This window comes from Typopeltis vanoorti, chromosome 1 (assembly GCF_054136105.1).
Source record: "Typopeltis vanoorti isolate ZY-2024b chromosome 1, IOZ_Tvanoo_1.0, whole genome shotgun sequence".
Taxonomy (NCBI): Eukaryota; Metazoa; Arthropoda; class Arachnida; order Uropygi; family Thelyphonidae; genus Typopeltis; species Typopeltis vanoorti.
This window is the reverse complement of record NC_143549.1, coordinates 110496375-110521823: the sequence shown is the minus strand read 5'-3', so window position 1 is coordinate 110521823 and position 25449 is coordinate 110496375. Positions and strand designations below refer to the sequence as shown.

General features: G+C 37.3%; 1 protein-coding gene across 1 annotated transcript in view; it reads right to left on the bottom strand.

The window, feature by feature from the left end:
- Nucleotides 1–25449, bottom strand: part of trsn (translin) — a 70713-nt gene that overhangs the window by 19466 nt on the left and 25798 nt on the right. The window contains exons 4-5 of the mRNA XM_090392804.1: nucleotides 20561–20676; nucleotides 1579–1658 (exon numbers count right to left, since the gene is read on the bottom strand). Coding sequence (XP_090248930.1) covers nucleotides 1579–1658; nucleotides 20561–20676 — 196 coding nt within the window. The remainder of the gene's footprint in view (nucleotides 1–1578; nucleotides 1659–20560; nucleotides 20677–25449) is intronic.

Below are 25449 nucleotides of genomic sequence, written 5' to 3'. Positions count from 1 at the left end.
GCGCCCGAATGTAGTTCAAGTTTAAAGGTAGTGCAACTCGTTGTAAAGGTGGATAAAGCTCTGATCACTATTCTTAGTATTTCCCATAATGTAAAGCACTTCTCACTAGGAGATGTATACTGTTATACATTATGGGTGAGGGGAGGTCACTACCCAGACCGGTTTCAACCTTTTTTGAGGTCTCCTCAGTGAGTAGCTAAACCCTGAAATACCAAGGTTTTTAGTAATACAGAGCCTTATCAACTTTACCTATACAAGTTGCCCTAGTGTTGCACTACCTTTAGACCTGAACTACGTTCAGGCGCAAACTTAACTGTTTTGCTTACTTGGGGAGAAGGAGTAAAAAATCAAGTTTATAAAATTACTTGGTATCCTTAATATATATTATCCCCAAGGTAAAAAACTTTTCACACACACACACATATATATATATAATATATATATATATATTTTTTTTTACCCTAGAAAAATGGAAGAAAACACAATGCACTTTCTTTCCACTGTTATGTGGTCCAAATGCACATAAGGTTACCATATATATCTGCATAAAGTAAGATCACCCCCCCTATTCTCATGGACTCTATGAGGCACTGAACGTGTTGTCCATCAAACTCGATCACATTTCAGCTGATAAGATTGGACTAAAATGAATCCTTGTCATGAATAGCTTTCTATTCCATCCCACAATTATTCAACTGGGTTGGTTGATTTTTCACTGATTAGGCCAATAAAGTGAGCTGAAGTTATCCACTTTTACCTGGAAGCATTACTATTGTTCTAGTAATCTAGGGCATATAGAAGTGGGTGCTCTACTTGTATGCAAACACAAAACCCAAATAATGGTGGTGGTGGTGGTGGTGGTGTGCTTGTGGGGAAAGGAGGCCCAAAAGCACTTCCCCAGAATACTAGCCTCATGTTGCAACCTGGCATGAGGGGGGGGGTTCAGTGAGTCATGCTGCTGTTTCCACCCTGGCAGTGTTGTCAGCAGAACTCATTGAAAAAAGAAATGTTCAAGTATCTATTATCATGTTCCTGTGTCCAACTGTACCTGAAAATGTTTGTTTTTAGATGAAAGCATAGAATATGAGATCATTTATATGAGATCCCTATTCATAATCCGATGCATTATGAATTCCAATATGTTCCTCTGCAGACTACTGTTGTGGTCATTATGCCATGCGGATGACAGTGACCTTTCTATAGCGCTGCAAGTTTCCTGTAATCCTCTGATAGCCTCTGAATAAAATTACTGCCCACATGACTGCTGATATATTCTTGGTACACTGTGGACAATGCTGAGAATAAATATGTCAGCAAGAGAAGATTTCTGAAATATCTATATGAATACATCTGGCACCAACTATCATACCTTACCAAAGTCACTGCTGGCCTCTTTTTGCAGTGAACTGCATGAGCAAATACAAACAATCCTCCAGTATTGCCGACTTGCTTTATACAGATCAGATATATGACTGTTTTTGGAGAAGTACGAATTCTTTGGGTGGGTGACAGAAGGGTACTTCATAAACTCACTACTGAGCATACATGAATATGTATATATGATTAGATCTAACATACCAATTCGTCAGCCAAATTCAGGAGTCCTAACAAGAAATCTTCTAAATCTATATGGAATCCCTCTTCACGGTTCATTTTTACTAAAAGAAAGAAAGAAGGGGAGGAAAAAATTATTACAGTTAGCAATTTAATTGATATTTTTATAAATCCCACCCACATTTAATACTATGGATAAGCTAAGGATAAACAGAGTTCCTGACTAAATAATCTAGAAACTTGCTCTACTAACCATGGCATGTATTCATGCCATTTCAGGCTCCAATAAGCAGGGCAGTGTCTCATACTGGATGATGAAAATTATCTACCACATAAAACTTTCACAAAACATACATGTCACAGTAGGATTCAAACACACAACTAGATCAGACAGCAGAGAAACTACCCATTTGGCTGGCATATTAACAGAATTAATATTAATGAAAATATAATTTATAGCTATTGGGATATAAAATTTTAATTTACAATATCATACATGTTGGATGTTTACTAGCTAGGTTGAACAGACAGAACCTCTGCATTTCAATCCCACCATTGTATCGATGTTTGCAAAAGTCTGCAGGTTTCAGATAACTTCCATCTGGTGTGAGAAAATCCATCCAGCGTGTTGGATTCTAAGTGGCTCAAAAAAAAAGAAGTGTTAAGTTCCTAGAAAAGTGGAACTGAATGAATCTTTAGCATGCTTATCCATGGTATTAAATGTGCTACAGGTTTATAGTCATAATAATAATAGATGAGATTCAAAAAAAACTTTTAATTCAAACATAGATATAAGTATTTTAAAAAATGCATTTATGATTTTTTCAACAAATCAAGAAATCGCAGATTAAAAAAAAAAAAAAAATTCTATATTTAAAAGTTTTGTATTTTGAAGAGAAGAACAATGTTCAAAATGCTGCAATTATGCACTACTTGGAAAGAAGTAATGAATGCCATAGTTTTAAGAACAAACAGCCATGGCATCCACCTCAATAAGAATAAGATGTAGGACCTGTTTTGTTGCGATGACTGCAGCAATCCTACAGGACATACTTTCTACAAGCATACGATAGAAATCAATGGGAATTTTGGAACATTCTTCCAGTAAGCATGTAATGAGATCATGGACTGTTGTGGGCAGACGTCCCTTGACCTCCTCTGCTGCTCCAGCTCATCACACATAAATAGGGTTGAGATCAGAGTTCTGTGGAGGCCAGTCAAGTGGGGGTGACATTCATATCCACAAACCATGCAGTTACAGCAGCAGCCTTATAACACAATGCATTGTCTTCCTGAAAGAGACAATGGTCAGTTCTGTAAAAACACTACAATGTAAGAAGCATTGTATTGATGATGAAAGAAAGTTTATTTTTCACTTGGTTAGACTATAATAAATTTAGTTTAATCCTTTATCCAAGTGTGAGCAAATAAAGTTTGCGCCTGAAAATATCTTCAGGACTGGGGTAAGGTAGTAACAACACGGGCAACTCGCAGCAAAGGTGGATAGTGGCCCTTCCCTTAATGCATAACATTATACATATCTGCAATGAGATGTGTTTTGCATTATGGGAGATACTGAGATAGGAGTGATGTTAGCTTGGTCCACCTTTGCTGCGAGTTGCTCGGTGTTGTACTACCTTACCCCAGTCCTGAAGATATTTTCAGGTGCAAACTTTGTTTGCTCACACTTGGATAAAGGATTAAACTAAATTTATTATAGTCTAACTAAGTGAAAAATAAACTTTCAACATCTTTCTCTAAATCCAGAGTAATTTAATAAAAAAAAGGTGGCACACCATTTGGCAACTCCTATAGGTAAAGATGATCTGCCATTGCTTCCGCCTGGTATCTCCACCTCTGGGCCTGGCTCCCACTGAAGAGACCTCAATAAAGATCAAAACTAGTCTGGATAGTGGCCTTTCCCTTAATGCATAACATTATACATATCTGCAAGGAGATGTGTTTTGCATTATGGGAGATACTGAGATAGGAGTGATGTTAGCTTGGTCCACCTTTGCTGCGAGTTGCCTGGTGTTGTACTGCCTTACCCCAGTCCTGAAGATATTTTCAGGTGCAAACTTTGTTTGCTCACACTTGGATAAAGGATTAAACTAAATTTATTATATATTAAAGCATTGAATCGTCCAGAATGTTCAGATACCTCTTGGAGTTCAATGTTTGTGGCACCACAAACAGAGATCCGAGAGAAAACCACGAAAAACAGGATAATACCATCACAACACCACCTTCAAATTTCATAGTTGGGGTTATTACATACTGTGGTAAGAAATGATTGCATGCATCCACCACACCCATGTGGTGGATGCGTGCAATCATTTCTTACCACAGTATGTAATAACTCTCTGCTCTGTAGAGGGTAAAATGCGATTTCTTGCTACATAACAGCTTTCCAAGCTTCCACCATACATGCTCTTTGCACCACCGAAGGTTATGCTGCATGTTGGTTCCAGTAATGTAGGGCTTGCATGTTGCAGTCCTACCATGGAAGCCCATGTTGCGAGCCTCAGTTCTGAATGTTTTGGTGCAGATTCATGTTCCAGTCGATGCCCACAGCTCTACATTAAACTGTTGGTTTTTACATATTATCTTTCGTGGCACCATATGGTCATGTTTGGTGAGTATGGCAGGTTGTTCACTGCAGGTAGTACTTGCAGTTGAGTCCCTGTGCTTCCATCTTAGTATGGAATCACTGATTGTTAACTGGAATGGCCAAATTTGTCAATCATCTGCAAAACATATAAGACTGCAACATGGCATCCTATCACAACGCCTCTTTGAAACTCCATCAATTCCCTTCTCGTAGCCATTTAACCTGGACACAGTTGCATTGACTTGGGAGTATAACATTCCTCCAATTTATACTGGCAAAAAAAAAAAAATACATGACTCATTGCATGGCACGATGCACCTTGCCCATAAGGCCATCCATCGACTTTTTCCAAGCAGTGTATGAGGCAAATGGTACAGTATTACATAGAGCACTATATACGGAGGCTGTTCAATAAGTTATAAGACTATATTTATACAGAAAACAGATTACCTTTAATCGTCATCATTTACATGGTCTTTTTCGAAGTAACTACCATGAAACACGATGCATTTGTCCCAACGTTGCGTCCACTTCTTAAACACACGTGAAAGTCCGTTTTTTGAGAGTTATTTCAAAACCGTCTCCGCAGATTTTACACATGCTTTGTTGCTTTCGAAATGGCGGCCTCTTAGTAGTTTCTTGAGCTGAGGAAACAGCCAGAAATCACATGGTTTGAGATCAGGACTGTAGGGAGGGTGTGGTAGGATATCTATGTTGTTCTTCTGCAAAACGTCCACTACACAACCAGCAATATGTGGCCTTGCATTATCGTGGTGCAATAAGAAGCCATTCTTCAGCAATGGATGCTTCCTTTTGATGTGCTGTACCATTGTCCATAAAACATCCGCATAGTATGAGCCGTTTACAGTACTCCCGGGTTCTACAGCGTGTTGATAAACAATGCCTTCGTAGTCAAAAAACATTATGGTCATAACTTTACCAGCCGATTTTACAGTTTTTGCTTTCTTGGGGGTAGGCGAAGACGGATGCTTCCATTCACTGCTTTGTTGTTTCATTGTAGGGTCATAGTGATATAACCAAGCTTCATCTGCTGTAATGATGCATTTTAAGAAGTTGCCGCCTTCTTGTTCCAGTCTTTCTTTCCATTTTGTGCACACATCTACTCGATGCTGCATTTGCTCCAGTGTCAAGAGTTTGGGAATCCATCGGGCGCAAACAAATCATGGCTGAACATTTCAGTCCCAAATGTTCAGCCATGATTGAGTGAACACCTCCCACAGAAATATTCAGGACAACATGCAGCTGGCATGCTGTAATTCTGCGATCCTCCTTGATGATAATCGCTGCTGTGTTGATCATTGTCTCTGTGATGGACGTTGAAGGTCTTCCCTCACGTTCAAGATCTTACACATTTTGCCTTCCTTCCTTAAAAGTTTTATGCCAGCGAAAAACACTTGCCCTCAACATTGCTTCATCGTGGAAAGCTTCGCATATCATGTTAAAAGTGTCTGATGCTGATTTTTGCAAACGCACACAAAATTTAATTGCATAACGCTGTTCCAAGGACACTTCCATTTCGACGACTGGTCACGGCTCATAGGCACGCTGAAAACAAGCTTGCGTTTAGTCACGCGACACTCTGGCACATCAGCCCGTATACGCCATCTATCAACCTCTTTTGTTAATACAGACAGCAACATTTCTTTATTCCACAGAATTAATATTGAGATGAGTGGTTTCACGACAGTAAAATTAGTCTTATTACTTATTGAACAGCCCTCGTACATCTAAGAAGATCATATCATAAAGGAAAGTGACATTAAACTTGATATGAAAACTGAAGACATTCAATCAAAGACATCATCTACTCTAAGCAGAATGATGTTAGACTCTTAAATCTAGTACAAGTCTTCATGATGTTTTGTTTAACCTGAAAATTTAGTTAAAAAATCTGAACTGAAAATCAGCTAACAAGAAAAACAAACAAACAAAAAAAAAAAGAAAATAGGCTGACAAATGGAAAACACTAACTGCATTCTCAATGGAAAACCTACATCATGAAATTCATGATGTAGCCCCCCCCCCCACACCAAGAGGTATACAGGATGCTCATGAGAGTACTACATGAATAGTTTACACTATTATTATTATTATTATTATTGACAATTTTCCTGTGAATTAATCTTATTTATGACTCCAATACTGTCAGATATAAAATTATGATCTTCTAAGACACTTGAAGACTAAGATCTAAATCCACTTAGATCTTTGTCTTCCTCTAGGTCTTTTTTTCTGCCACTATGTAATCAAATATCTATTTCACTAAATATTTCATTTCCCACTGTGTTTAAGAAACTATACTACCTGAGGTTAGCTCTAATCACACATTTCTGAATGATTACAATGGACATTAATGAGCAATTAAGTTCCTTAACTGCTTATTAACGTCTTCATTTTCATATGATTCTGCCATTGATACCATCAGTTCACACACTTGCTTACTTTTGCAAGTGTGTGAACAGATGAATCAACATTTTACTCTAAATCAGCTCTTAGATCCAAAAGTTAAAATTGGTTTGAATAGCCAGCGTTCTGGCTAATTTCTCTGTTACTCCATTTACATTTGACTCTCCACTATACCAGCTTTACTTATTCTATTATATATTTCCATATTTAATTTGTCACCTTCACTAAAAATTGTACCTAAATAGCTAAAGTATAAATATTTCTTGTTTTATAGGTTTTTTTTCATTCCAATTAATGATGTTTTTCACCTACTTTCACAGGAGGCAGAACACATCATTACTTGTAGTGGATTGATTTAAGAGTATAGCAGGGTATAAAATTGCTGAGATTAAAATCTCCAATTTTGATATAGATTAATGCTACTTTCCTTCATGTGGTCCATACAAATGATGAATAATAGTAGAGATAGTGTGCACCCTTATCTTAAATCTGATTTTACATCAGGTCATCTTCTGTACTTCCTTCAATTCTAACTGCTTACTTACAACTCAAATACAGATCAGGTGTTCCTCGATACAATGTCCTATTCATATTATATGATTGAACATTTTGAACAGCTCTTCTATTGGTGCCCTGTTACATGCCTTTTCCAGATCTACAAAACTTGACAGACCCTCATTATTCTCCCATTTCTCAACAATTTGCCTTCAAGTGAAAATTTGATCCTGAGAACCTCTATTTGGCCAAACTCAGCTTGTTCTTTCCTAAGTTACACTTCTGAAATTTTTATAGCCTCTTCTCAAGTATGTATATATAAATCTTAACTGGAATGCTCAGTAGGGAAAAAATCCTCTAATTCTCATACTCAGTTTTATTTTATTTATTTTATTGATGTAATATTTTTATATCAGGATAAGCTGGATGTGAAACTCAGCCAAGAAGGATGCAATCAATCTTGAAAGGATATGAGAACATTATCAAAAGAGGGAGTGAAGTAGAATCTTTCTTGAGGATAATAGATAGGACTGTTTTAAAATGTCTTCTCTCCACTTCATTCAGAATGGTGAGGAGATCAGTATTTGAGACAATGGTTATGGCAGATCTTCAGGCTATGAACATTTGAGTATGATAGAGTTGTGAAGAACATAAATGTAGAGCACTGTCAGGAAAATCTGAAGTCTGAGAAAGGTCACTGATGTCAAGGTGAAAGAGCATGAGTGAGAGAGTACAGAACACTGGAGTAACCCAGCACTGATAAAGAAATCTGATGAGAGGAAGCCGTTCAACTGTGACACACACGATTGGCCAGAGAGGAAACTGGCAATCCAATTAAAGGACAAGAAGGACAGCATAAGAAGGTAGCTTGTTGAGAAGGCCTCAATGTCAGACACAACCAAATCCGGCAGTAATGTATAGTAAGTCTAGCTTAACAGAAACTAATCTAGCTAGGCTGCCTCTACTTAGGGAAAGTGATCATGTAGTCTTGACCTGAGAGATTGCTAAACATGAAAAGAATTTTATGTTAAGAATGGACTATGTGGAATTACAAAGCAGGTGATTACAACAAGCTGGGGAATCAGCTTTCAGCAGTTCCATGGCATAAGAATTTGGAGGCGAGAAATGTTGGTAATCCATGAGAAGTAGTCAAAAGGTGGTTGAAGAAAGCAGTATCAAACTGTACACCTAAAGTCAGAAGGATAAATCAGGTTGAAGTGAGATGGATGAATAGCATCATTAAGCAAGAATTGCAGACAAAGAAAAATTTATGAAGGGAATATAAAGAAAAAGGTGATCAGCATGGCTAGGAGCAGTACAAGCCAAAGACAAGAAAGGTGATGTAAGGAAGGCTAATTATGAGAGAAAGCTAGCTAATGATGCCAAAATAAACCTAACAAGTCTTTTGCTATGTGTAAGTAAAAAGAAGAATGACTAATATGATGATGGTGGGGAGATAACAAAAGCAAACCAAATAGTTGAATTACTGAGTGATCATGTTGCATGGATATACCATTTTGAATGGTGATACTGAAATGCCAGATGTGACAAACTGATGAGAGAAAACAGGATGAAGAAATAGAGGTAGAATAATGCTGAACCTCAATGCAAACACAGCCATGGGATCAGATGCCATATAGATCCACATATTATGAGAACCTGCAAGGGAATTAAGTTAAATTATCAGCACCTCTCATCATCATCATCAAATTCCTGCAATGTACCCTCAAGGGGTGTACAGGATATGACAGTACTAAATGAAAAATTTACATCATTACTAACATCCTATCTACAATTTTCCTCCAAATCAGTCTGTTGCTTGTCAAGACTCCAACATTATCAGATCTTATATTTCTATCGTCTAAGACACTTTGTACCGTATCAATCCACCTATATCTTGGTCTTCCTCTGGGTCGTTTTCCTGCCAACCTGGCAGATAACACTTGTTTTGCTAATCTTTCCTCTCCCATTCTATTTAAGTGACCATACCACCTGAGATTAGCTCTGCTAATGCATTCCTGGATGCTGACAATGTCAAGTTCTTTCCTAATATCCTCATTTTTAATATGATATTGCCATTGATGCCATCTATTCACGCCTATAATGTTTCTCAGGACTCTCATATCTGCGGACTCTAGTCTTTGGTCAAGTGTTTTACTTCTGACCCAGCTCTCAGATCCATAAGTTAAAACTGGTTTGAACACTATCTTGTATATAGCTAATTTAGTGTTCAGACTAATTTCTTTCTTATTCCATATGAATTTATTCAATTGACTTCCCACCATACCAGCTTTGCTGATTCTGTTGTCTATTTCTATATTTAATTTACCATCTTCAGTAAAAATCGTACCTAAGTAGCTGAAATGCTTCACTTGTTCCACAGGTTCTCCATTCACAACACAGTTGACATTTTCAATGATTCTGCCTATTTTCATTGTCTTTGTCTTTTTATTGCTGACCTTCATACCATATCCATTACCACAGCTATTCAATTTAGTCAGAGAATCTTGCAGACTTGTAGTGGATTTATTTAGAAGTATAACATCATCCGCATAAAGCAAAGAGCTGACATTAACATCTCCGATTTTGATATCAGGTTTAATACCACTTTCCTTCATAATGTGATCCATATAGATAATGAATAGCAGAGGGGATAATGTACATCCTTGTCTCACACCAGATTTAACATTAAACCATCTTCCTGCACTTCCTTCAATTCTAACTGCTGCCTCACAACTCAAATAAAGACTAAGTATTGCTTGATATAATGCCCCATTGACACCATATAATTGCAGCGTTTTGAATAGCTTCTCTCTTGGCACCTTGTCATATGCCTTTTCTAAATTGACAAAACTTAAATACAGATCTTTGTTATATTCCAATGCTTTCTCGACCATTTGTCGTAAAGTGAAGATTTGATCCTGACAGCCTCTATTTGGCCTGAATCCAGCTTGTTCTTCACCAAGCTTTTCTTCCACAATTCTTCTCAACCGTTTCTCAAGTATACTTGCATAGATCTGGCCAGGAACACTCAGAAGGGAAATACCTCTGTAATTCTCACATTCAGTTTTATTTCCCTTTTTATATATGGGTACTATTAGAGCGCTACTCCAATCATCGGGAATTCGTCCCTCTGTCCAGGCTTTCTGAACTATGCCGTGCAGCCACTGTAAGACTTTTATACCACCATACTTCAGCATTTCTGGTCGAATATCATCTACTCCTGCTGCCTTTCCACATTTCAAGCCTTTGATGGCTTTTTCTACTTCAAGTACGGATATGTATTTCTGACTGCATGCCAGGTCAGTGTTTTTTATCACTGTGCTGTCATCACTGCTTGTTTCATTTAGCAGTTTTTCAAAGTAATTACTCCATACTTCAAGGATTTCTTTTCTCCCATTTTCCTGTCACCTTTATCATCTCTAACTCCTTTTAAAGCACTCTTTCCTCCATTTCAAAGCTTCTTCAACAACCTCCAGAATATTTTGCCACCTTCTTGATATTTATTTTCTATATTCTTGCCAAAGTCCTCCCATGACTTTTGTTTAATTAGTTTTACACACTGTTTAGCTTTCTTACATTTGTCTCTGTATTCTGTAAGAGTAAAAGCTGACTTATTTGCCAGGAACTTTTGATATGCTTTCTTCTTTTCCTTCACTGCCTCTTTAACTTCCTGTGTCCACCAGGGAGTTCTGATTTTTTTATCCTTGCATACAACCTCACCACATGCCTCTCTGGCAGAATCAATCAATGTTTTCTTCAGAGTTTGCCACTGAATCTCCAAGGTTTGATTCCTGTTCTCAAACTCTTTCATTTTCTTTTCAATAATCTTTGTGTATTTTACTCTACAGTTCACATCTGAGAGTTGCTCAACTTTTATTCGCTTTAAAACTTTCTTACATGTTATTCTTTTCAATATGAAATTCAATTTTATCCTGCTCAAGACTAAATAGTGATCACTTCCAATTTCAAATCCTCTGTACACTCTGGTGTCCTGCACCAGGGAGAAAACATCACTATCAACAATAACATAGTCAATGAGCCTTTTCTTATTCCTTGTCTCTTCTCTCCATGTGAATTTGTGCACATTTTTATGTTGGAACATGGTGTTAGTAATAACCAGTCCATGTCCTGAGCAGAAATCCAACAGATATTTGCCATTATTATTAGCTTTGCTCTTTTTTCCAAATTTTCCCAAAATATTTTTGTATGTCTCACAATCATTTCCTACTCTGCTATTTAGATCCCCAACAAGGACCAACTTTTCCTTTTTCATTGTGTCAGTTGCTTTTTCTAAAGCCTCAAAAAATTCCTCCACTTCTACCTTAGTAGAACCTTCTGTGGGACCATAGGCACAAATAAGTCTCATTGTCCAGTTCCCCATTCTCATATTTGCCCACATTACTCTACTTGAGACTGCCTGCCATTCAAGAAGATTAGCCTTGTATTTTGTGTTGAATACTATGGCTACTCCTTCTTTTCCTTGATAGTCATTGCCTGAATATAACATTTTGTATTTATTGCTCAGAAAGATCTCACCAGTTTTGGTCTTTTTTGTTTCAGTCACCCCTATTATGTCGATCTGGTACTTATCTAATTCCTCAGCTAGCTCCATTTCTTTGCCATTCAGGCTTCTTACGTTGATAGTATCGATCTTTAACTCTGGTGATGTTGAGTTGGGGTTTGTTTTCAGATTTGTTCCAGTAGCTGACTTTTCGCTGTTCGCCCTAGTTCCCTGGCGAAAAAAACGGGGGCCTTGTTTAACCGGGCGACGCTCCAGCCGGCATGAAATTTTGTCATGTTGTACCATCATTTTTTTTATTTTGGTTTAACCAATAAGAATACAATTTGGTCAGCTAAATCCCAAATTGCCAGCCCATCCTCGTTCGTTCAGTATCAAAGTAGATACCCAACAGGGTGCACCACGAGAAGGTGAGGATTGGACATTAGGTTAGAAGCCCTGGTCGGTTCTCTGCATTCCTTTAAAGGCTATGTGGAGGTCTCCTCTCAGTTATACAGCTTTGACCCTTAAGCATCCCACACCTCTGATCAAGCTGTTTAATTTAAACCTCAGTACTGAGAAGGTGACAATGGAGTGGAAAGAGATTGCAATATAGTCCCACTACATAAGGGAGGCTCCAAGACAGAAGTAGTAAATTATAGGCCAATCAGTATCTCAGGAGTAGTCATTAAGGTACAGGAGAAATTGGTACCCTTCACAATTCAGGACTAGATTGATAGGAATATGATGTGTCATAAAGAGCAAGCACGGTTTTGTGAAGGGAGGTCTTGCCTTAGTAATTTGTTTATCTTTTATAATAAGTGACATAGATAAGAAAAATGGCTATTCAATGATACTGCTAGACACTGCAAAAACAACTGACAGGATTCCATATAGAACTCTGCTGCATAAACTGGAACAAATGGAGATGGATATGAATCTGGTGATGTGGATTAAAGGGTGGCCGATGGACAGAGTGGTTTATAGAGGAGGCAAGTCTAAGAGAGGGTGTGTGACTAGTGACGCACCACAGAGCTCAGTACTTGATCCTCTGTTGTTTAATTTGTGTACTGATGTTTAGAAAATGAGTTGACAGGAAATAACCAGCTGTTTGCTGATAATGTAAAATTGGGATAGGAAGAACGATAGTAAATGAAGGTGATGTAAAAATCCTGCAGGATGAATTAATTAATAAACTAGCAATATAGGTAAACAAGCAGTAAAGTAAATGGCTGACAGTTTAATGTGGTCAAGTTTAAGGAGATGTACTTTTTTGGAAGAGATCACAGGATGCATACTATAACTGATGGAACTGAACTGCAGGAAACTAATTAGGCCAGAGATTTGAGGGTGATTATGGACAGGGAAATGAAGTTTAGAAGATATAATGCAAAGGTAGTCAAAATCAGAACATCAGATTATGTGGTTGTTGAACAACACAATAACAAGAAGGGATAGATAAGTTATTGTTCCCCCTTTATAAGGTTTTAATAAAGCCACATCTGGTCACCTGGATTCCGAGAAGACAAAGACTGCGGCAGGTCTACAGAATGCTCCCTATGATAACAGATTGTAGGTCTGTGGACTTCAAAAACTAGCTGATAGGCAAAAAAGAGACATGATAGAACACATGTTATTAGAGGGGTTTTATATACGGGGGATTGCCACTGAAGACTTTTTCAGTATATAGCAGGAAGGGAGAGAATGGTGGGAGAGAGGGGGGGGGGTCTCATCCATGGAAATGGTGTAAGAGTGAGCGTAGCAAGGATGTTAGGACTAGAAAAACTGGAAAGATACCATCTGGAACAGAAAACTTATTAGTATCAACATTAATGAGGATTTTTCTGATATTTTGGTGAAAGATTAGCAGAAGCAAGCAGTGGTCAGTTTGTTGTATTGCAGAAGATGATTTGTCTTGGTCACTGAAACAAGAATTGAAGAAAAGATCAATGTCAACACATCTGCCTTATCTTTTGGTGATGTTACCATGGTCTCATCAGGATGAGTGAGAGAGAGAGAGAGAGAGAGAGAGAGAGATGAAAACAAGGAAGGGCAGAAGCTATGCCCATAGTCTTAGCAAGGGACCAGAAGGCTCAAATGCCAGATGAAGAGAGGGAGGCAATGCTGTTGCATTTTGCACTTATGAAGTATACTTTAGATTAGTTGATATATTTTACAAGGGCAGTGCTTCCCAAACTGTGGACTGTGACACTTGGGTTTGTTGACGGGGGCCATGAAATAATGAAAATAAATGTAAAATGTTTTATGACCATGTCAAATGTGTCTGTAAGATGTTAAAAATGTAATATTTGCATTTGAGTTTTGCAATATTCGCTGTGTATGTTTTGTATTGAATATAAAACCAATAAATATTATAATAATATATGTCTGCATTATAAATTTTTTTTTTCGATGCCCATATTTAAAAAAAATTTTAAATATTAAAATATTTTAATTTTTCGAAAGAGGCCTTTACATCCATAAGTTTGGTCAGCACTGTGCTAGGGAATTATAGTGTAAGCTGGCTCGAGTTTTTCAGATGAAATTGCAATCACTTCTTATTTCAAATCTTCTGCATACTCATGCATCCTGAATGAGTGTGAAATATTCACTATTAACTGTAATAGTCAGTAACTCTTTTTCTTAATAAGAAAAGAAGTCTTTCTAACTAACTATGTGTCTTTTTTTCCATATGAATTTGTGCACATTTTTATGCTGGACCATAGTGTTACTAATGGTCCAGCATAAAACTAGTCCATGTACAGAAATCCAGCAGGTACTTACCATTATTATTAGCTCTGCACATTTCATAAATGTTCTCAAAACATTTCTATGTGGCTCATCATTTCCTAGTCTACTGTTTAGATCTCCAATCAGGACCAAATTTTCCTTATGTCAGCTGGCTTCACTAATGACTCAAAAAACTCCTCTACTCCTTCCTCAGTAGAAACCTTCTGTGACACCATAAGTGCAACCAAGTTTCATTGTCCAATTACCCACAAAATTGCATACAATTCAACAGAGAATGCTACAGCTACTTCATTTCCCAGATCCCTACTGCCTGAATATAACATCTTGTAGTTATTATTTAGAAGACTTTCATCTATTTTTAACTTCTTTATTTCAGTTCCAATATTGTTGATGTGGTACTTCTCTAAACGATCTGTGTCAACTCCACTTCTTTTCTGTTGGCAATTCTTAGGCCAATGGTGCCTATCTTAAATTCTGCCAATGTTGAGTCTGAGTTTGTCCCAGTGATTGACTTTTCACTGTCTGCCGTAGTTACATGACAGAAAGAGCAGGCATTTAACCAGGTGCTACACCAGTAAGCATGACATTGTAATGTCACACCATTATTTTCTTTTGGTTTGGCCAAACTCCTAAGTTGTTAGCTCTTCCTTGTTCATTCAGTATCCATATGAATATCTACTAAATGTTGTAAAAGAAGCTGAAGAGCCTTGATCAGTTCTCTGTGTTCCATAGAACACAGATTTAGCTTTGATCCTTATAGTTTTTATTTATAAATATTTCACTTGTTTGTGTCTTTATGTCTCTCTAACAACAATTATGTTGACACGTTATTTCTGTAATTCTGCTAGTTCTACCTCATTTCACTTTTTGCAATGATAGCACCTATCTTCAATTCCGTTCAGCAGCTGACCTCCTACAGTTCTTCCTTGCTCCCTGATAAAAACAGCTGGGACTTTGTTTAACCACAAGATGTCCAAAGCCAGCATGGCATCTTAACACTGCATGAATGTATTTATCTGCACTTTAAAGCCTATACATCATCTGGTTGGCTTGTCCTAAAAGTTGCTAGTCCAACCTTATTCCTTCAATATCCAAGGAAACCTAATAACTGAGCATACCACAAGAAGGCAGGGAGAGAATGAGTCAAAAGCTCTAGTCAGTTCTCTGCATTCTTTATAGGCAATGTGGGAGAATCTTCACAGTTATCTAGCTTTGACTTAAGCCACTCCTCAGTGAAATTTAATTTCGGCAAAATATAAATGACAATGTTAGACTGTGCAACATGACAATGCCATGTTGCACAATCCAAAGATCAGTATAGATAACAAATATATTACTTCTATAAAAAGATAAATTTAAAAAAAAAATTAAAGACATTTTTCATTGGATACAGAAATTGAAAATATACAAACATTTTGCACTATTTTTCAATGTAGTTAATTTGTTGTTTCAAATCCTTGTTAAATCAGTCCATAAGTTTCTTGTAGCCAACAGAAAAGAATGTTTTATTTGTTCTTTCAGCTAGGTATGGATAACAATTTTTACTTCAACATCTACACAATACATTTTTAAAGAAGACTGTGGAGTAAGATTTAGACTCTAGGGTGAAGAAGAATTTTAAGTTCTTGAATTAATGTATGAATGGTTGAACCAGTTGAATGAGGCTGAGTACTGTCATGATGCAAAAGAACACATTTTGGCAGAAAACCTAATGCATTATTCACCACACTGTGTTAATTTTATCCTATGAATGTCATGATCTTGGTGGCTCCTGACTCCTAACACACAAAAGTTTGATGACAGCATGTGGTCGCTACTGGAAAGTAGGGCTAATTTGTTTACCCTGTGATGCAAAAGGCATAAAAATACTAGTAAAACATTCATCATAAATATTATTACTGGAATCACTTACGTTTAATTTAGATGTCTTTATTTGTAAAATATTTAATTTAATAGCCATTGTCAATACAATTATAGGAAAACACAAAAAAGAGAACAATTCAATTGAAAGCATGTGATATTATGTGCACTATTGGCTGCAGGAGAATAGCTCTATCTGCATTTCTGAATAAAATAATTTAGTTAATAAACTACTTATCAACTAAATTATTTTATTCAGAAATGCAGATGGAACTATTCTCCTGCAGCCTATGGTGCACATAATATCACATGCTTCCAATTGAATTGTTGGCTGACAGTGCACATAATATCACATGCTTTCAAATGAATTGTTGTTCTCTTTTTTTGTGTTTTCCTATAATTGTATTGACAATGGATATGAAAATTAGCTGAAAATTTTACAAATAAAAACATTTAAATTAAACCCAAGTGATTCTGGTAATAATATTTTATGATGAATTCTTCTTCTGTCTTGATATTTAAAACATGTAGTAAAACATTTAGATTTGAATCTAAACATTTTACTACATGAAACATGCAATACCGAATGGGATTTCACAGGTTTCCGATTTGAATGGGTTGGTAATGACATTACACAAGGGTAAGTAACTATGAGTACAAAGGGATGTTGAAATGCATGTACTGTCTGAACACAGATGCAAGACCCCTCGCCATGTGCAGAAGAAGGCGAATCCATTCCGATAATAGGGTAATCAATGATGAGTGCTTATTATTATTATACAATGGAAAATTAGCTTTTCTTTTGTGAAAATTCTAGTTTTTAAAGTGGTAACTATTTTGCTTATACAAGAGTTGGAAAATTTTACATATAAAGTACATGATTTCACATGTTGGTGACGAATTCATACATTGCCTTATTCCTTTCTCTCCTTCAACATGAATTGACTCTTCTTGGCACTGTGCTAGCCAGGATTCTCACACATGTCGTTGGGCAATACATGAATGCAAGAAGTATCAGGAATAAGGATGAAAAGTTTTGGGCAATGGCCAGCTCAACTTGGCCAAAAATTATAGGCATCAGCAAGACTTGGTTGACTGAAAATAATAGTTACAGGGATAGAATGTAAAGGATATTGTATTTTCAGGGAGGATAGGGAGAACAGGACAGGAGGTGGGGTTGCTGATGATAGCTGAAGAATTAAAACAGCAAATAAGGTCAAAGAGAGAAAACTACTGTTTTTCCTCAAGTCCTGATGGTGTCCCTTAGCGGGCTATATTAGGTATTCTTGGTCGTTGGGCTGAAGTTCTCAAGATGTACGTCTCCCAAATTTGGGGCAGTCTCATGCATCCAAATTTGTTGAGGTTGGCTTGTTTCTTAGGTAACCCCCCCCTCACAATAAAGATTACTCTAAATCCATCACCATTCCCTACATCCAGGGCACCTCGGAAAAAATTACCAAAATCCTAAAAAAACATGACCTGACCTCTTGTTACAGACCATATAGAAATTTGGCATCCCTTATCCACTCCACTAAAGACCAACCACTTTTCCTAGACCTACCTGGTGCATACCAGGTCCCTTGCAGTTGTAAGCTGTCCTACTTTGGCCAAACAAGCAGGATTCTTGGTCTTTGGACAGAACTTCAGCCCAACGACCAAGAATACCTAATATAGCCATCTAGGACACACCATCGGGACTTTTAGGAAAAACAGTACTTTTCGCTCTTCGACTCATTTGCTGTTTTTAGTGCCTGCATGCACGTCTTAATCTTATGTTCCCATGAAGATGGCAACGTGACGTTGCCGAAATATAGGAAGTATATATTAAACTTTATTTTAATTTATATTCCAGTATACATTGTGAATTCCTTAGGTTATTTAATAATCATGTGCAACCAACGTATAAGCCTTTCTACGAGAATCAGCAGATTAACATAATGAGTGTAGGCCAAACAATTATTACAGGAGACTTTAACTATGCGAGACATCGACTGGAGGTAGGAAAGGGGACATGGCAAGTTGGAAGTGGGATTTATACAGTTGCTAAGGGATGATTACATGAAACAACATGTTATAGAGGGAACAAGGGATTCGAGAGTGCTGGATCTGATAATAGCATAAGAAGACATATCCATAACCAAGGTAGACACCCCAACCCCCATAACTGGGGAGAGTGACTATGCAGTCTTGTTTTGGGAAGCTGCCAAATGTGGAATTCTCTGTCAAGAAGGGCTTTATGTTCAACTATAAGGCTGGTGATTATGAGAGGCTCAGGAGTCATCCTGGAACAGTGCAATGGCTTGAGAAGCTACAAGGAAAGAATGCCAGCAGTGCATGGCAAGTGGTCAGTGATTGCTTGAGATTAATAGTATCAGACTGCAAACCCAAGGTCAGGAGGAAGAAAAACCAAGTTGGAATTAAGTGGATGAGTAGGGATATAAAGCAAGAAAAAAAAAAAAAAATTGTCGAAGAAATATAACGAAAAAGAAAGGCCAAATCAGACAGAGAGAATTGGCTAAACAAGTCAAAGTAAACCCAAAAGAGTTTTTTTTGTTATTTCATTTTTTATTATTAACAAGAGAAAAAATAACTATGGTAGGATGACTTTAAACAATGCTCATGGTAGGAAGGTGACTAAGCCAAAAGAAATAGTTGAATTGCTGAGTGATCATTTTGCAAAGTGTATCATCCAGGTGGAGATTTTACAGTTGCATGTTACAGAGATATGTATCAAAATTGAGGTAGATAAACAGAAGGTGTTCACAGCATACTAAAAAAATATGAAAGTGAACATAGCAGTAAGACTGGATAACATATCAGCCCATGTACTAAGTGAATGTGCAAGACAATTGACATCGCCTCTGACAAAGTCGTTCAATCCAAGTCTCAGCTCTGGCAGGGTTCCAAGAGGAGTGGAAAGAGGGTAAGTTAGTGCCATTATATGAAGGTGGCTCCAAGACAGAGGTAGCAAACTACAGACCAATTGGAAAAGTTGGTGAAAGGTAAAATACAACAGTGGGTGGATAGGGATGCAATACTGGTGGACAGCATGGCTTTGTAAAGGGTAGGTCCTATCTTAATAACTTATTCACATTTTATAATAAAGTAACAAGAGAGTTGGATAAAGGTAATGGCTACACCATGATACTGCTCGACTTTGCCAAGGCATTTGACAGAAAACCACATGAAAAACTATTACAAAAGCTGGAGCAAATGGGAATGGATTGAGACTAGTAGTATGAACAGAGGGGGGGGGGGGAAGCTAATGGACAGGCACCAGTGAGTAGTATATGGTGGAGTGGAATCTAAGAGAATGATGGTGACAAGTGGAGTATCTCAGGGTTCAAAACACTAGATCAATGACAGAGAGAAAGATTTAAGAGAGGATATTCAGTTGTTTGCTGATGATGCAAAACTGGAGAGAGCAATAGTTGATAAAGGTGATGTAAATATACTGCAGGATGGTTTAAATAAATTGGCATTGTGGGCAAAGGATAATGATTATCAATTAATGTTACAAAATGTAAAGTTATGCATGCTGGGTTGAAAAGGTTGCATATGGTGTATCATATTGATGGTATTGGATTGCAGGAAATTGATGAGGCTAGGGACTTGGGGATAATGGTGGACAAAGACAAAGAGTTGAAGTTCAGAGAGCATATTACAAAAGTTGGTAAAATAGTTCAAAGGATTACTTGGTTGTTGAAAAACATGCTAACAAGTAAAGAAGTTATCCCTCTTTATAATGCTTTGATTTGACCACACCTTGACTACTGCACACAGATTTGATCAACTGGGTTTCTTGGGAATCAGAAGGTAGTAGAGAGGATTCAGAGATGAGTTACCAGATGACAGGTCTGTGGAATACTCCCTAATAGGATAGGTTGAAGGTTTGTGGGTTACAAAGTTTAACTGATAGGAAGAAAAGAGGGGACATGATAGAAACTTTTACAATATTAAAGGGGTTTTATAAAATTGATGCAAGTGAAATTTTTCCATATATGACAAATAATCAGAGAACTAGGGGCCATCCATGTGTGAGGACCAGATTTTTTTGTGTGGAAAGCGGTGGGTGAATGGAATGGTTAGCCAGAATTGGTTACGAATTCCTTGATAGTGAATGGATTCAAGGAGAGGTATGATAGGATTTGTGTGTATATAATAGCTAATTTGGGTATCCCACGATAAGTCTCCAAACTCCATGGAAATGCCATAAAATAATAATAATTACACTTATGGTTAATTCCATTACATGCATGTATGTACAAGCAAGTGTATAATGAAACCAGTGTGATGATTTCATATAATGATGAAATAAAATTTGTATGTAAATAAATACACACACAAAAGTAAAAACTAACCTCCCAAAAACTCTGCAACTTCTTCTTTATTGATCAGTTTTTCTGATTCAAGATAGACTATAAATGCAGATAGAAATACTAATCTTTGGGTGACAAACCGCCAGTGATCATGGAATCTATGTACAATTAAATTTAATTTGAAAGTTTGTTAAAACATACAAAGAGTCAAGACATACTGAATTAAATTTGAAAAATCAAATCAATACAAATGATCATCAAAGTATTATTTTCAAATGTTTATTATCATTATCTAGATAACACAAACAAAATGACATGCACCTGTATTTATAATATAACATCTAGGTTTATTTCTAGAAATAAAGTAAGCAATTTCTAATGAAAATGATGATAACCATAATGGATATATTATCTTAACAAATTTATTTGTTAAATATTAATTACATGCTTGTAGAAAAATGATATATATCACTGCATTTTGGTGCAGAGGAAAATTCTTCTGGTAAGTAAGTACAGGGGGTTCTCGAGTTACGTCGGAGATCTGTTCCTATGGACAGACGTAAGGCGATTTTCGATGCAAGTCGGAATTACCATAGCCTAAGTTACTTACCTGACCTAAAACATCCCTAAAGTCATACGTATATATAAGAAACAGAACTAGGCCATAGGAAAATGAAAGGGATAACATAATTACTGTATAGTACAGAAAAATGACAAAAATGAAACTGTAATAAAAAAACAAACATAAAAATGAGAACAATCCCCAAAATGACAAATGAAACTGTACATTCTGTACAGGTGATTAAAAAAATAAAAACAAAAATGAAAACAATTCTTTACCTTTTATCCTGTGGTTGGAGAGACAGTTGAGGTACCAGCACCTGCTGCAGGCCTCTCTACCTTTGTGAAAAAATGTTCCACGCTAGTCTGGAATGATACCATCCTCTTCTCCTCGTATATCTGCCTATAACACTGCCGGCAACCCATAACCCCTCAGAAGACCTTTGTGTACCTAGCAGTGTTGGGATCCTCGGCCTCAAAGTTGGCCAGCCCATCCTCAATGAGGCAAAACCTCCTGCCAAGCCCTTGGTGGTGAATCTCCTGGGTTCAGGGGTTGGAACCATTTCCTCCTCCTCAATCAGCTGCTTCTCTAACTGAATGAGGTCTTCTGCTGACAACTCCACCCCATGAGATGCCAGAAGCTCTGTGACATCTTCGGCCTCCACTTCCAAATTCATCTGCTTCCCCACGGCAACAACCCCTTCTCTGTGACAGCCTCAACTGTCTCCTCATAGAAATGGAAATCATTCACAAACTGGGGACACAGTTTTTTTTCAATACACCATTCAAATTTGTTTGTTTCACTTCATCGCAAGCATGCTCAATGTTTTGTATGGCATTATAAGTGCTATACAATTTCCAAAAGTCTTTGAGGGTTAAGTTCTTGTCTTTTTCAGTTGCCCTGAAAGTCATAGCAAATGTCCTGCGAAGGTAGTAGGCCTTAAAGGAAGCAATAACACCCTGGTCCATAGGCTGCAAAAGGGCTGTGGTGTTTGGTGGAAGGTAAACCACCTTAACATTAGGATGAAAGTCATTCAACTGGGCAGGGTGGGGGGGGGGACCAGGGGTATTGTCTAACACTAACAATGCCTTAAAGGGCAGACCCTTGGCTGTACAGTACCTCTGAACTTCTGGCACTAATGGTTGGTAAACCAGTCCTCGAAGATTTGAAGCATCACCCATGCCTTCTTATTAGACCTCCAGATGATAGGCAGTTGACCCTTCTAAATGCCCTTCAGTGCCCTTGGATTTTCAGCCTGATAGACCAACAAGGGTTTCAGTTTTAAGTTGCCAGCAGCATTAGCCCCAAGAAGCAAAGTCAGCCTCTCCTTACCAGCTTTATGGCCTAGTGCTGCCTTCTCCTCGTTGGCGATATAGGTACGATTAGGTATACGTTTCCAAAACAGGTCTGTCTTCCACATTAAACACTTGTTGAGCACTGTAGCCCCCCCCCCCCTTATCTCAGCCAACCCCCCCCCCCTCAGGACACTCGCCAGCTGCTTTAGCATCACCACTAGCAGCTTCACCTTGCATCTTAAGGTTATGTAAATTGCCCCGAGCCTTAAACCGCATAAACCAACCTTTACTAACATTAAACTCTTCAAAAGCTTTTATTGGGATTATATTGATCAAGTGTATATAATAAACAACTAAGTTATACCAACTAGTTTCACCAACTAAGTCTGTTGGCATCTTCAGGGTACATAACTGATGTAAGGCACTAAAAAGTAAAAAAACTGTTACAAACTAAAATCAACCGATTCCAATTATATTAAACAAAGAACAGAGCACATACAATACATTCATAGAGCGTGGATGATCTCACTTGTTATTTAGGAACGTTCTATAGTTGGCACTATAATTCAGTTCTGGCGAGTTGAACGTTCCTAAATAACAACAAGTGAGATCATCCACGCTCTATGAATGTATTGTACACGCTCTGTTCTTTGTTTAATATAATTGGAATTGGTTGATTTTAGTTTGTAACAGTTTTTTTACTTTTTAGTGCCTTACATCAGTTATGTACCCTGAAGATGCCAACAGACTTAGTTGGTGAAACTAGTTGGTATAACTTAGTTGTTTATTATATACACTTGATCAATATAATCCCAATAAAAGTTTTTCCAGAGCTTTTTTGGTCAAGAAAATTAAACGTTTTTTAACATTAAACTCTTCACCTGCACTAGTTTCCCCCTTTCACTTTTCAATGTCTCAAACAATCTTTTCGCCTTTTCTTGAATTAACATGAGGCTAACTGGAATACGGCTTTGATGCTGGTCTTCCAGCCAAAGAACAAGAAGCCTTTCCATCTCAATCATGAGCCTACTACGTTTTTTCGTAATCACAATTGATTTCATGGGCGCCAATCCTTTCACATGTTCAAGGATGCGAACTTTATCCTTGATAATAGTCCCGACTGTGGTACAACTTAAGTTCAATGAGTGGCCGATGTTCATTGGCATTTCTCCCTTTTTTGTCCTTTTAATAATGTCTAATTTCACTTCTAATGTAATGGCTTTCCTTTTCTTCGACACACTGCCATCGGAAGAGTCTGCCTTACGTTTGAGAGCCATATTGAAGGGTAAAAAGTCACAAAAAAACACAAACACAAAAGTGAGAGAGTGGATGTAAACAAAGCACGTGGTACCTAAAGAGTGTATGCTTTGACCCAAGCGACGCCACCTCTCCCAAACAAACGCCGCATAACGGCATATTCTTCCGCCACGCTCACAAACAAGTTTGCCCCCGATGTTTGAATTTTATGTTGCGCTGCTTCGAGTCGAAATTTATTTTTTAAATTATTTGTGGGATTACCGCCATAAAGTCGAAACGACGCATGTCGAGGACGAGATAGGTCAAGAACCCCCTGTAAACGACAAAGAACTTCCCACATATAATAAACACACCACCACCACATCTCTTACCCCTCCATTCCACATCTCTATCTTCTTTCCTATTCTTATCTCTTTTTTTTAATACCTGATTCACAAAATTGAAAACAATATAGCAGCAGTGAACTAGTTGACACTCCTGTTTATGTCACGTACACTTTAAAATAACATTAAAAAGATACTTTAAATCAGACAGGCAAACTCTCAAGCTTGCTAGCAACATTCCATCTTAATAAAATCAAATAATTACTTTAAATTATACTTGCTACATATAATTAAATATCTTTAATTATTACTTCTTTATGAGACACTTCTCTGATCTGAAGATATGGTTCTGTTTGCCTTCCAGTGTTTTTCAAATAATATCTAAGACTTTTTGTACAGTACTGTTACTTCATAGCACAGTTTATAATGAAGATGTCCTTTGCCTGGAAAGACCTTGATTGCTGTTGCAGCGCAAAAGAAACCGCTAAAGGTCTCTTCAATTAATGGTGGGGGGTTAGTTGATCTATTATGCAGGGACAGGTTATTTCTAATAAAACCTTGGGATTTTCATTCTAAGTGACATGCAAACTGGCCAGAGAACACATGCAATGGTATAAAAGTAATGGCTATTTTTTTCCCTCAGAAAATATAATTTATTTATTAATGGCTTTAACACAGATTAATCTGCTGTCTTTCACAAGCGTTTTGCCATTTTTCAACAATCTTTGCAAACATTCTGTCATTTTCCATCATTCTCTATACACTTTTGCCATCATTAAGTGAGACAATATATACACCAACCTCCATAAATCTTTACTCCAACAATGAAGCTCTTCATGAACAATTTGTTTCAGTTGATGGTTAAGTTAGGGCAAAAGTGCATAGAGAATGATGATGGAAAATGACAATGTTTGCAAAGATTGTTGAAAAATGGCAAAAGCAGATTAATCTGTGTTAAAGCCATTTGATCATTTGCAAACAGCATCCCGAGTGTATCCTTCAGACAGCCAAATGGATGGTAAACGTCAGGCACCAGTCTGGGCTAGTGGCAGGATGGATGCTGTGATGGAGAAGGAAGACCTCACTGTAATAACATTAACTGCAGCTAAGCGCACTGTGATAACATTAACTGCAGCTAAGCGCACTGTAATAGCATTAATTAGGTTTCAATAAAGCGATGATAGCTGGCCATAACTTTACAGGTCACTGGGGTTAACATGTTACAAGAAAAAATATAGTTCAATTGTTACCTAGAAAATTAAGTATGCATAAATTGAAAAAATCACAAAGATTATATTATAAAATATGCCATTATTGAACTAAAATAGAATTTTGAAACATAACGGTAACAGAGTATAATTCAACAAACTGAAATTTATATCCATTGGAACTGTACTATATTTCCACAATATAATAGCATGTTGTCAAGTAAGCAGTTCAAAGAACAGATTTTTTTTTAAATAAAATATTACTAGCACATCACTTTTCAAGTAA